Source organism: Aulonocara stuartgranti (genome assembly GCF_965226115.1).
Source record: "Aulonocara stuartgranti genome assembly, chromosome: 15".
Lineage (NCBI taxonomy): Eukaryota > Metazoa > Chordata > Actinopteri > Cichliformes > Cichlidae > Aulonocara > Aulonocara stuartgranti.
Window position 1 is genome coordinate 2183664 of NC_138951.1, and position 13900 is coordinate 2197563.

At 45.2% G+C, this 13900-nt stretch overlaps 1 protein-coding gene across 1 annotated transcript; it reads right to left on the bottom strand.

Annotated features, from left to right (window-relative positions):
• Positions 1-1512: 1512 nt before the first annotated feature.
• LOC309689867 (calmodulin-1) lies at positions 1513-13900 on the bottom strand. Its single transcript, XM_082506521.1, has 6 exons — positions 13776-13900; positions 9114-9144; positions 8228-8371; positions 4349-4455; positions 3326-3461; positions 1513-2609 (listed from the first exon to the last, which is right to left on the bottom strand). The coding sequence occupies exons 1-6, from the start codon at positions 13776-13778 to the stop codon at positions 2581-2583; spliced, it is 450 nt and encodes a 149-aa protein (XP_082362647.1). The 5' UTR covers positions 13779-13900; the 3' UTR covers positions 1513-2580.

Sequence of the window (13900 nt, forward strand, 5' to 3'; positions counted from 1 at the left end):
TATTAGTTTCTCCAAGAACAGTAACTAACTAGACGAAGTTAAATAATACAATATATTTTAAATGTACTAAATGTAACAAAATAGCTCTAATTATAAATATTACACAAAACTGAATATCTATGTATATCTATGTGTGTGTGTATATATATATATATATATACACATATATATACACACACATATACATGTGTATATAGTTGAAATTGATAATAGTAGCAAACAGGAGCTCCACATCCAAGGATGTCATGTTGAAATAAAAAGACTACGGCTCAGTTAAAGAAAAAAAAAATTTTGTAACAGAAGTGAGACTAATGCTAAAGTTTTAATGTTATAGCAGCAGGATGACTTTCACAAAAGCGCATTGTTTTCATTATTTTATCCCACCATTCATGATTTTATTGGTCTATGGGCTTCATGAAGACCTCTTTTATCTTCCTTTCAAAGTAAAATCACAGATGGAGCATCAGACTAACCGAGGTACGGTCCCAGCTGTCAATCAGCTGAGCAGCAGTTGCTATTAGCTCATCTGATACTGCAGGGAGGGGCAAAGCAGGAAAGCCGAGTTTATGTCTTCTTCCAAATAAAACATCATGACTGTAATTAGATAGGCTTCCCAGTTCCTGGCAGTAGTCGGGTGGCGCTGTTTCTTGTTACCCACCCTTTCCTTTTTTATCTGATTAACGTGTGCAAGGCAAGTCCACAGAAGCTAAATACCACCTAATTTAGACCAGATCAGCAGAGATAATGATGACGTGAGGTATGCAGAGAATATTCTGTGTTTTGTCTTTTGAAAGCAGATTCCAACCCTTCTGTGTTTTTTCTTCAACGTATATGTCTAAGGCAAGTCTTCACATCAAGCTCGAGCTTGCCAGACATGCATGCTGGTGGGAGGAGAGCGGCCACATCTTTTCCTCTTTCCAAACACGGTGACGTTACAGTCCAAATATAGTAAAACAGTTTAGGTCTGGCTTTACTTTCAGACCTTTAGGTAGCACTGAGGCATGGCAGAGCTTGCTCCCTGTTACGTTGCCTCTGTCCGTGCGTGTTGTGTAAAAAGCTGTGGCCCGGTTTGCCTTACTAGGACAAGCCAACATGGAGTCGTTGGCAGAAAGCAGGAGGGTTTATTCAAACTCCCACTTGCCTTTTCAAAAACCCCCAACATCCCAGTTACAGCATGCTCCTGTTGCCTAGCAACCAGCTGGGTCTCGAGAGGGAAGAGGCGTCACGGATGTGTATGTATATCCACGGCTGAGCGGGAAAGCAAACACATCCTGCTGCCTCTCCCTCCCCTGCGAGCGCTCGCTCTCCGTAAACCTCACCGCCATGTAAAGGAGTATCACACACCACCCGGTCCTTCTCAGCACCACCCAAAGACACGGCACATGGAGAGGATGATCAGAATTATTTATTGTTGACACATTTGTCTACTCGGTAAACAACATACAGACTCATTATGCTGTCTTTATAGATCATTTTCACAATCAAGCATAAGAAAAATGACATAAGACACGATAAAGTTCATGGTCTTTTATTTGAAAAAAAGAAATAAAGACTAGCATGTACAACTTGGAATGAATGTAAACTGAACTCAGAAGAACATCTGCAAAGACCGGTGTGCCGACACTCCTAACAGCATGCGCTGCGAACACAGTACACCCCTCACTATGCTCACGTCTGAGTCGAGAAACAGAAGAAGAAAAGTGAAGGCCAGTGATTCTCTCTTGCAAGAAAAGAGGACAGACACTGCATCTCAGCGAGAAAAAAGAAAGATAAGAAAAAAGAAATGAGAAAGCTCACCGTAAGACTCTTTAAGTCCCCCCTCCTTTCAAAGGGCGGGACGCACAACTACTAAGATGGCCGTCCAAATAACATAACAAAAACAAAAGAACATGCCAAACATTTGAAAATGTTTTTTGTACATTGTGGGGTTTTGTTTTTTCCACTTTTTATCTAGCATACATTAAGTCCCGTTCCACTTTAACGCTTGAGTTAGAACCTGTTATATTCTCTCATCTTAACAGTACAGAGTTCCTCTCCAAATACAAAAAACTGTACCAAACCAACAAGAGGACAGCTCATAGTGGAATCAGCACGCTCTGGTAGCCCGGAGGAGGGGCGGAGGTGAGGGAGGGGTCGGAGGGTTAGGTTAGTGCTCCGGTCTCAAGCTGCATGCATGAAGAACAGAAAACAGAGAGAAAGAAGAGATGGCCAGCCCAGACTTTACCACTAGCAAATGGAACTGGAAGGAGTTCACCAAATGCTGCTGCTTTAGTCTGAAGGGAGTTACAGGGTTTGTCGTTATTATTTTTACTTGTTAAGTACTGATGCTAAACTGATCTCCGGGGGGGAGGGGACAGGATCACTAACCATTTTCATGCAGATATTTTTTGTATGTTTTTATATTTTTCCTGTGTGGACAGAAGGATATTTTATTTCAACATTCAATTATTTTCTATACAGAAACAGTATGAATAAATGAACATTTTTTCCAAGAGGTAAGTAAAACATTTTGATTTTTTTTTTTTATCCTTTTTTTGTTTGTTTTTCTTCTAAGAGGGGGCAGGACGGGGCAGGCAAGCTTCACTTTGCAGTCATCATCTGTACAAACTCTGCAAACAGAGAGAGAGGGGACAAGAGACAATGAGGACATTGGGTGTGCGGCTTTGGCACAGCCAGTAAGAGCAGTCACCTGCTAAATTGTTCAATGCTTTATTAATTTTTTAATCAACTTGAGCAGGTTCAGAACACACATACTAATTAGTGTCCCCTTTCCAAACAGCTTCCGTGTTCATCTCATTAAACCCGTTTGATTAAAAAGCTCGAGCGTTGTGCTTACAGCTGGGGAGAAATGTGATGGTGAAATTGACAAGAGTGAACAAATAAAAGGAGGTTTTCGTGTATCCGGTCGGAGTGTAGAAGTAGGGCACTTTGCAGCCAGGACTTATGGACTGTTCATAATATATCAACAGCCTTCTAGAAAATGAGCGCAGTCTCTCGTGTAATGTGCCAGGGGACCAACAGTGGGAGGAAGGGAGGACGAGGGAGAAAGAGTGAAAAGGCTCCTGGCGCACTGATGATAATTCAGGAGGATGGCTTTCTCCTATCTCTGTTTCAGCAGGCTCCATCTATACCCCCCATCTAATAACTAATATAATGTGCGGCTGGCTTGTCTTGCGGTCGCCCTCAGAGAAATACAGTTTGGCAAATGAAGCGCTCCGTTCTCCCTGTTTAATAAAAGCTCGCACCCTGGCCTAGAAACTAAAGCTATTTGTGTAGCGTGACATTTTAGCATGCACTTTCCTTCGCGCTCGTCACAGTCCTTTACCTTCGTAGTTGACCTGTCCGTCTCCGTCGATGTCTGCTTCTCTGATCATCTCGTCCACCTCCTCGTCCGTTAGCTTCTCTCCCAGGTTCGTCATGACGTGACGCAGCTCTGCGGCGCTAATGTAGCCATTTCCGTCCTAGAAACGGAGCACGGGAACAATCGCATCAAGCGGTAAAACAAATACCCTGCAGGCTGACAACTGCTCAGGTAAAAATGGAGTAAGTAAGTAAGGAGAAGGTGTTACGCAAGCAGGAAGTAAACGAACAGACGACTTTTCTTTGCATCAGGTCTATTTTCTGTCACATACAGGCTACTGTTACAACGGGAGATGCTCGTCTTCAATTCTTGGATCTTCATGTCAAAGAAATAGGATATTCCCAATATGGTCATCTCAAAAAAGTTTGACCCACCTGCTGTTCAAACTCTGTTTAGGAAGGGCAGCCAATCAGAAGAAGGCTGACATAAAGGAGGAAGAAAGGCAGCTTGTTCCACACAGAGGAGAAACTGAGGGGCTTCACAACGGCCAAGAACGAGACAACTAAGGATTATTGTGTGGATTGTCTAACGCTACTGTAGTAGAGTCCAAAATAAAAACCACTGAGCTGGAAATGAATAGAATAGCTCTGCTTTAATTGAACATTAGCCTGGCCTGCTGTAATAAATTTACATTATCATGCAACTTAATAACCAAGAGGTTAAGGCGCATACCACATGCATCCAAATGCCATTTAGTCCCTGCGTTACCAAAGCATTTGCTGCATTTCTTCCCCCTCTAAAACTAATCTTAAAAAGGCAAAGAAAACAAAAAGCTCTCCCTGCTCTGAATTATCGGGCTTATTTGTTATTATGTGTAAAGTGCTTTGGGGTCCTTAGGGACCAAGTAAAGCACTATACAAATACAGGCCATTTACCATTTATTTAACAATCCGTCGACCTCTTGTTCCACCAAAACCAAAACTTCAGCTTGGAAAGCACGGACGCTGTGCTGTAATTCCTTAATGATGCTCTTAAAAGCTTATTTACCTTGTCGAATACCCGGAAAGCCTCGCGGATCTCCTCCTCGCTGTCTGTGTCCTTCATTTTTCTGGCCATCATGGTCAGGAACTCTGGGAAGTCAATGGTTCCATTACCTGCAATGGGTGATCAACGGGGCGCGTTTAATCAGCAAAAAACTGCAATTACGTAAAAGCAAACACTGATAAGTAGACATAATACAACGCAGCATTTAGCTGATGAAAAGCACAAAAATACTCATTTATGTCCTTCTGCTGCTGCTGTGTATTACAGAAACATTTATATTAGCATTTAGGCCACGTCTGCTCTTCAAAGATGTTTTTGACAGTGAAGCTTGAGGCTGAACAGTTCAAAAATAATTTATCATACACCTTTACTGCTGTGCTAAACATATCTACTGAAGGCTGGGAGGAGGAGGAGGAGGAGGAGGAGGAGGAGGAGGGGGGTATGTGTGAGGGTGACTCTGTGTATGTATGTGCTTCCTTTTCTTCCTTAGGGGAAGCCCTTGGAAAATGTTGCGTATGTTATAAGCAACGCAGCAGGATTGCAGTGAGGGGACCCATGGGCAGTCATCCATAATGCAGACATTTAGTGTACTGTGCAGCTTTGCCTTCAAGGAGCCTGCATGTATCGAAAGATCTCTTGTGGCCCCACAGTCACAAACTGAGGCTGGAGGGAGAACGAGAAAAGGTCTGGATGCTCCGTCCCTCCTATCCATCTTTGTTGCTCCTGTTCCCTGTAAAATATCTACTATTTTGTTTGCAGAAAAAGTGCAATATCTGGCACACGTGAACCAGCGATGGCTTTCCAGATGGTGCTAATGGTAGCTGCTATGCTAGTGACACATGCATGTGTGTGCAAATCGATCAATATCCATGTAGGTGTTGTCAAGACAGGATTACCAAAGGATCAGACATTCCTGACAGTGCAAGGCTCTATGGGGAGCTTAGTGGCTCACCAATAACACCATAAGAAGGAGGCTGGGAAAGCTGGTGGGGGACGTAACAGATCTCCAGATCTATTACAAGATCTGAAGAATCAGTAAGAACTATGGGAAATGTATTTTCATTAACAAGTGACAAAAAATACCCAGAAATTTATGAGGGAATTGAAATGAAGGTCAGGGACACCAAGGGCAAAGTAACCATGAGGATTAGCCCTGGGGTGGGATTGTGGGCAGATTAACCAATGGCAGAGCATGCCTTAGAGGGAGAGCTAAAGAGTGAACAAGAGGATGGACGTGTATATCAAAAAAGGAATGTCGTAATGTGATGGGGCAGATGGCGATCTCATGGCCTGCGGTAGCAGTCTAAGGACCTGTTATCTAACACAGAGACATCAAGCAGCACCGAAGGGAAAACACATGCTGCCACTGGGGGGTTGGGAGAGATGGATATTGGGGGGGGGACCACAATCCAAGGGGGAAAATAACAAGAGAGGTAGCCCTTGAGCGATATCTGTACAGCTGCACCTCAGGCCAGCTGCAACAGCAAATGAGGAAGAACGGTAGAAGCAGATGGATGAAGATAGGGAGGAAGGCAGATGGGAAGAGGAAGAGAAAAGGGTGGTAAGATAAAGAGAGAGAAAAAAGAGAGGGAGGGAGTGAGTGGGTGGCAGAGAGGGAGCTGGAGATGAGGGAGATGTGAAGAGGAGAGAATGTAAGGAGTGAACCGAGTGGGAGATGGTGCGATTACACATAAGAGGTGCTGACGCAAACTATAGAAGGCTGAGGCATCTCGACACTTGTGTGTGGTCATTGGATTTTCCTGCATCATAAAGCCAGCGTCCATCCCAGAGCCGGGAAGGAAGGGTCGGGTTGTGTAATGATGACGAGTGATGTGCTGCAGCTAAAGCTTGTATTTTAATTCATAATTACGCTTGTTTTTTATCCTGTCTTAAACATGATGTGATCTTCTTTTAGGCTGAGGAATATAATAGCTCCCGGGTGTTTTACAGCATGTGTGGTTATGCTTTCGTGCTCAACTCTGTGCGGTGGCAAATTAAAAACCAGCATTTCTATCTGATACCACACCGACACAGTGCCGTCTCTAGCTAAAGCCTTCCATCCTGTCTCCATTTGTTGTAATTCTTTACCCCAGCCTCCTTGTTTGGTAAATAAAGCTGATTTTCAATGGGCCAGCTGACATCCCATGGCTGCTGATGTGGGTACTGGATGTGCAAAGCGCAGAGAGGCCTTATGTAACCACTTTTATTTTCCATTACTAGCTTCACTGCTGTCTGACCTAGATTGCATCAGCCAAGGGAGGCAGAGGCAGAACAAGGGGATGTTCGTGTGTGTGTGTGTGTGTGTGTGTGTGTGTGTGTGTGTGTGTGTGTGTGTGTGTGTGTGTTCGTTCTTGGGTGTAAGAGAAGGGGAGGGCATCAAGGATTGTGGGAGGACGTTTCAATAAAGGGGCAGCCAAGCTGCGACGCAATTGATTTCTCCTGATCAATGTGCTCCCATTTACGAAATCCTATAAGCTGACAGAGCAGCACTGAGGTAAAGGCCCCACTGAAAGCTAACATCCTGTGCAGCTCAAGGACAGCCAACTTTTGAGCTACTAGCCAACAACTTGGATTCCTGTCCTCTAACTCAGTTTGCTGTCTCACTATGTCTGTTTCACACTGCAGCGCAGGGACGGATGCACAGGAGAAGAGAATTATGTCAGCCGACGGTGGTTCAACATGGGCTCGGTAACGCTGAGCCTTCGACACACAGCACTCACCAGCACTGAACACTCCTCGTGCACATCCATATGCGTGACACTGACAACTGTGATGGAGCTGAACGCACGGTGACTAAACTGCTGACACAGAGAGGATACGTCATCTAAAGATAAGGCTGGCCGGACAGTTGGCTTGGACAGTTGGTTGACAGTTGGCAGAAAAGGGAGGGACGTGGGCAACAGCACTGCTGATGTGTTTCGAGAAAGGGCCGTAATGGATGGTCGAACTAATCCCTCGTCCATTTGTAACAGAGGTTTTATCGCTAAAGTCACGCAATGAAATGTTAACTAGAAATTAAAGTCCCACCCACCCCATTAGACCATCCAATCAAATTAACAGACAAATCTCCAAACAGTTAGTCCTCTTTTCCCTAGCTGGGACCACATCCTCATTTAGGTTTGATAGTGTTTCTAGTACAGAATGGCAGATGGCGTGAACATGAATTGAGGCTGCAGTCTGGGGACTGGATGCAGATCCCCATGTACTGACAAGAAGTGAATGAATTGAAAAACAGAGGGTGGGTGTGTGGGTGGGCCACCAAAACAACAACGAACAGCGTGCAGCGTGGGGGTGGGGTCCACATATAGACAGAACCAGAAGGGGTCTGCATGGAGGTGAAGTCCCACTCCTGAAAATCAGTTAAATTATGTCCAACTGTATTTAGGCAAATGAGTCGCAGTTGTGTAATTTTTGCTGCTTCTCTGTTGGGAATGACAGCTGCCGGTCATTTTGTTGATTAAAAGTGGGGCCGTTACAGGAAAGGATCATATTAACCCAAATGTTCAAACCCATCTCCCTGGTTTAGAACGTAAGTCTTGTTTTTGTAGCCTGGACGCACCGTACCACAAATAACATCCACGTGCATCCCTCATTCTAGTCGCCTATATTGTTTTTGGATTTGGAAAACGTTATTGTTCAATTATCACATCAAACACAAACTCTTCACCTTATGGCACAAAGACGGGGTTAAAAAAATGTTCTCAATAAAAGTGATAATCGTCAACATAAAGTTAGGGTAGTACTTTTTCAACCAATCAAGAAAACTTCACTGCCTTATATGGCACCTAGGCATGTACTGAACTGACAAATCATAATTGTAATGAGTAACTTTACACAGTTTTGTTAGTCTAATGCCAAGAAATGAAGCGTGAGTATACTGACCATCAGCATCCACCTCGTTGATCATGTCCTGCAGCTCAGCCTCTGTGGGGTTCTGGCCCAGCGACCTCATGACGGTGCCGAGCTCTTTGGTGGTGATGGTGCCGTCACCATCCTTGTCAAATAAGGAGAAAGCCTCCTTGAACTCTGTGGGGGTTGGAGGTGAGAGCGCCAGTTAGATTGCTGTTGCTGTGCAGTTAGAGAATAGGTTGTGTTGGGACGCTGCGGTCAGGTCTAGAAAGGTCAACTGATTCTCAACTAACCTGCAAAGCTAATGCACACGTGTGCCGAGCTCTGACTGCACAAAGAAGTCTTATAAGACTCAGAAGACTGGAAGTGGGAAAAAGCCAGCGTGTCTGTTTTTATCTTTTGAACAAGCAGGCTTCTTAACTACAGGCCATAAAAACCCATCCAGAGATTGAAAATAGGCAATAGTGAGCATCAGCCTTGAGGCTTAACACAAGCTAATTAGCCACAGAGGGGCTTTGAGTGAGAAGAAACTGTGCAGCTTTCACTTTTTTCCCATCATTTATTATTAAGAATATCAAGGTGCCTCAGTGATTGAGACTGTTCCTAAGCTTGGCTTTAAAACCGTCTATGTGCTGCACGGGTTTCAGCCTTGACTTATGATTGCTGCAAATAGTTCTTCCCCTTATGTCCTGTTCATTTTGAAATGATAATGATCTGCTGAGGGAGGGCGGGTGCCGAATCTTTCAATGTTCTTTCACTTCATGTTCCCTATAAGCAACATGGAAACTGCCAGAACAGCTAATGGGAGACATTTCCTTACTCAGTTCTGGAACTTTACAGCATGTAAGTGATCCACTAGTACACAGGGGACATCGCACCAAGAGAAAAGGGGAAGTAGGGAAAACCTGCTTGTTCTTACCTGCAATCTGCTCCTCTGTTAGCTGGTCAGCCTGTGTGGTTGGGGGGGGGGGGAGAATGGATTGTTATTGTCACAAACAAACAAGTCTTAGTCACAGGGCAAAGATTGCAAATCCCAAGTAGTTTTGTCATTACATTCCTCATCATCCCCACCGTGCAACCACCACACAGCTAAACACTGGCCACAGTGTTCTGGGGTTGGCTGGCTTCAGCTAGGAGCTCCTGTTGGGGCTGCCAAAACCTACCCACAACAATACTCCAAATGGGTTTCCTTATATTTCTTATCAAAATAGTGTTTTGTTCTCTCATATAATAGTTAACTGCCAATTACATGGCAGTAAGTCTCAAATGTAATGCTATAAAATTGACGCTAAAAGCTAGTAATCAGGTTTTGCTCACAGTGAGAGCGGAGGCTTACCGTCATACCGTCAAGGTTGTATTTGTAAGACTGGCACAGAGCTAACACATAAAAGCACTACATGAAGGTGATGTATGAAATGTAATTTCCAGCCGAAGAGTGGCTCCCTAAGACTGACGTCCTCGTGTATAAAAGTAGGCTACACCATAGCAGTGCTCACAAGGAGGACTGCTGGGTAACAAGATACTGCAATAAATTTGATTAAGTGCTGCCTCCAGACCAGGAGTCAAAGTTTAGGCGGGGTTGTTTCAGGACATATCAGTGCCGGCGTGTTTTCCATAACCGTAGTAACAAGAATAATGGCCTGGCGGGTTGGCCCGGCTTGGTTGCCCTCCCAGCCCTGCTCGCTGTGCCAGCTGGAGCTGTCTTAATAGCTCAGAGTGACTCACACATACTTTAAATGGCTTGAAACCGAGCATCCACCACCACGCCTTTTACATAGATTTATTAAGCTTGCTTGTAAAAAGAGCCAGCGATTTCAAACAAACACCTTCAGCTGTAAAAGTGTGAATACAAAGCTACTGGTGCAGATAACTCCCACCGGTACACTCCAATCTCTGCCTTATAAAACATGATTTTGGGTTTTTTATTAGTATTGTTAACAGAACGCTCTGACATCATTGTGCTTGGCAGCAAGGAAGGAACACACACAGACAAACATGGAAGAGTAAGCTAGGGCGCACACATACACAGAGTCCCTTTTAATAGCATTCTTCCTCAACACCAATACTTTCCACCCCCATGTTTCCTGTGAATTAGTCAGAGTAGCCGGTTATGCCTCAAAGCGAATTCCTGCAGCCCATCAGTGTGTTTATGTGTTTGCACATGTAATTTTGCATTGGGTACAGACAAACACGCCCTCCAGGTCGTACCTATACGCCGTAGCTATGGCGATTTGACCCTTGTGAAGTTCACATTTGGGAGTGAGAGTATCTTGTTTTTCTCAGTTAAACCAGTAAATCAAATTTGCTTCATACATTTGCTCTGACTGGATACGATTTAGCAGATCACCACACAATGTGCTGCCAGATGACCTTTAACTTTTCACCAAAGAAAGAAGCCTCACGGCTTGAGCAGTAGCAGCAGGCTGGGGATGGATCGATTCAGTCAGCAAGGGGTTCACGAAGAACCTCGCGAGCACTCGTACAATTAGCTGACCTGACTCAATAACCTGCTCTGAACACGTTTCTTTCTTTCTTTCTTTCTGCTTTTTTCCTCCCTGCCTCTGCCCTCCTCCTGTCTCCACTTCCATCTGATGGAACAGGAAATGTCAAGAGACAAAAGCAACCTCCCCGACGCTGACGTGCCACTTGGGTCGACCGATATTCTCAGTCTCATCTTTGTATTTGAGTTCTGCTGCTGCTCTCTTCCTCTTTACATTTTTCGTCCCTTATTAACCCCTGTGTGAATTTCTCACTGTGTTCATGACTCCACCTTCCAGTCCTCCCTTAGTCACCCTCTTTGTCAAGCTGTGTTGCTTGTGCTGTCTCTTGCTGTCTCTCTAAGCGGACAGGGTGTGGGCACTGGTGACTCAGTACTATGGAACCTCTCCTGGCTTAGGCCCAAGCTGTCGGGGCCTTATGGTGCCGCAGCACCACTGGGCTCACTACTGACCCATCTCTTCCTGTCCTTCCTCCTCTCCCTGGCACTTGTACCTCTGCCAATATTTCCTCCTTCAGACCTTTTCTCCTCTGTGTGTCCCTTCTTCTCTCTCCATATGTGGCATACTGTTGAGAGGAAACTCCCAATGATTCACCATCCTCACTGTCTTATGGACAGCCATGTTTGCTGCCAGGCTTCCGGTGTTAAAAATGGCTTGTTTGAGGATGGGGTGTGCTCTGCTGGCAATAATTCACTGGCACGAGTGGGTCAACCACTCCCACTGTTGCCTGGGCAGTCAGCCCTAGCTATGCACTCCAAACAGGACTGCGGGAGGCAGGAGACAGTTCCCTGGGCCAGCGTAAAATAGCTTTTAGCTCTCACTTCCTTCCATATCAGGCTTGTACAAACACTGCATTCGCCTATGTTCATACTTGATTTAATTAGATAGGGGATGCAAAATAGCGCAAGAGAACACCATCAACTATCATCTTCTTCTTTAACAGCCTGTTATCAATGTTTAATGTGCATTTTTTTTCCTCTGCTGCTGCTCATCTGTCACCGAGGTGCCCTAACAATTCCTGAGCTAGCATCTCTGCATTCACCAAGTGAAAGGTGCAGAACCAGCTGTCAGTCTGACAGATGGGTATGACACACACACACGGTCCTGTTCTATACTAGCACTGAGCTCCACAGCGCATTTAACACCTCTTCTCTTTGAGGCTGGACAAAAAAAAGAAGAGAAAAAGAACAGCGAGGCCTCAGGGCCGAGCTGTGTCTAATGGGAGTGAGGATGGTGTAAACAACACCAGGCTCCCAACATCCTGCAATGGGGGCGCCCGTTCACCATATGGCTGGTGGTGGCAGGTGACCGGGTACTCCATTGTACTTCATTTCCGCCAAACACTGGGAACACGGGACCTGGCTAGGTGTTGTCGGCAAGCGTATAAATTATTCACTGCACTGGATAGGATGTCAACTGAGTTACTAAACATGCATCAGCAAGCAAGCGCGTAACAGGAACAGGATAGGGCCTTAGCCCGGTCCCGCTACATATTCGATATGTCCACCTCAATGGGGGAGTCTGTTTCCACTTCAGCGCATGTATTGATGCAGACAAGGGGGCTTACGGCCGTGGATTAAACTTTTCAGAGCGGCTGATACACGGGGACAACTATTCCCCTTTACACTCCAATTACTGCACTGCGCTGCAACATGAAACTGCATCACAGCTTGTTACCATATATGGGGTATTTGATTGCAGCAAAGGGGCTGGAGGAGGTCTACAGCTTCTTGACCTCCTTGAGCCATTAATGAGCTATCAAGCCCGATAATCAATGGATTAAGCTCGAAGGCCTCTTTTCCACATCCAGATCATTTCCACTTGTTAACTTCTCCTCACAGCCAGCAGAGAGGCTCTGCCTCGTTAGCTGGTTGCAGATGTCAAGAGTGTGTGTGGCTTCAGGGATCTGGTGAAAATTGTTAGTTGCCCCCCCCTCACAGAATTCAGGTTACTGCATTCTGTAGTGCAAGCCTGCCACTTCCCATAATTCGCAACATCTGGTTTTGGAAAAAGTCGACTGAACTCTCCAGCTGCTGATGCCTTTTTTTCTTTTTTTTTTTGCGGTGACCAAGCGCCACAAAGAGCTTCTTGGACAACTCACACAGGCACCACATTTGCATAACATCGAGAAAAATTTGCAAAGAGCCAAGCAAATCAGCCACCATAACACAAATAGATAACCCCGCTTACGATAAACCACCAGTAAAGGCTGCATGCATTAAAGGTGGAATTGCGTCTATTAGTGGTTGTTTACAGGCCGGGATGACACGTATAATGTAGCCATAACCTTGCAATTACATAAATATGGTCAGTTTCCGTTGCGGAACACTGACGAGATACAACAACCGTTCCCCATCATGACACGGCTCGGCTCGACCAACAAGGTGGTGCAACCTAAAAAAAAGAAAGAAAGAAAGAAAAATGGAGGGAGGGAGAAGCAAACGCAGCCGGTTCGTTTTCCTTCTAATTACCAGTGCTGCGTTCACGTTGCGAAATTTACCGCGCTTCTCTGTTCAAACACGCTTCTCCCGGCTGGGGAAACAGCGCTTTATGGCTCGGCTACGTTTCTCCGAACGATAGGTGTGCTTCTCGATAAGGTGTGCTCCTCAGGCGGATTGTAAAAACGCACCCTAACTCACCCGTGGCTCCAGAATTATGCCGTAATAACCCAGAATAGCTTGCTAGTTACACCGTTAAACTAGTCCAAGAATTAATTCGATATGCACCGTGCAGCGGCTACTTGACCCCATATAGCCGAATAGCCAATAATGCTGTGTGAATTGCGCAGTTATGAAGCATAAAGCAAACCCATTTGGAAGTGGACAGTATTTCCATTTAGAAAGTCACTAAAACGTACAGACAAAACACATAATAGTGTACTTCATATTGCCCCATGCACTAGCTTAAAAAATGCGCCTGGCGGGCGTTTTCCGCCTCCTCCGCGCAAACCGGATAGCTGATAAGAGGAATCAATGACTAAACAGTAAACATACACGTATGGTAGGTTTGCGCTTCTAATAAGCAGGCTTTCCCTACGTTTAAAACACATTTCCCTACTAAACGGAATGAATGACAATACATACCATGTTGGATGGGTTGTGTGCTTGTTGGTCTGTGGAGGCAGACTAGGAGTGTAGTCGTTCCTTAGATGGAGTTCCACTGGCGGGTTAGGAGTGAGTGTATTGGCCGTGGTTAGAATGGGGATTGC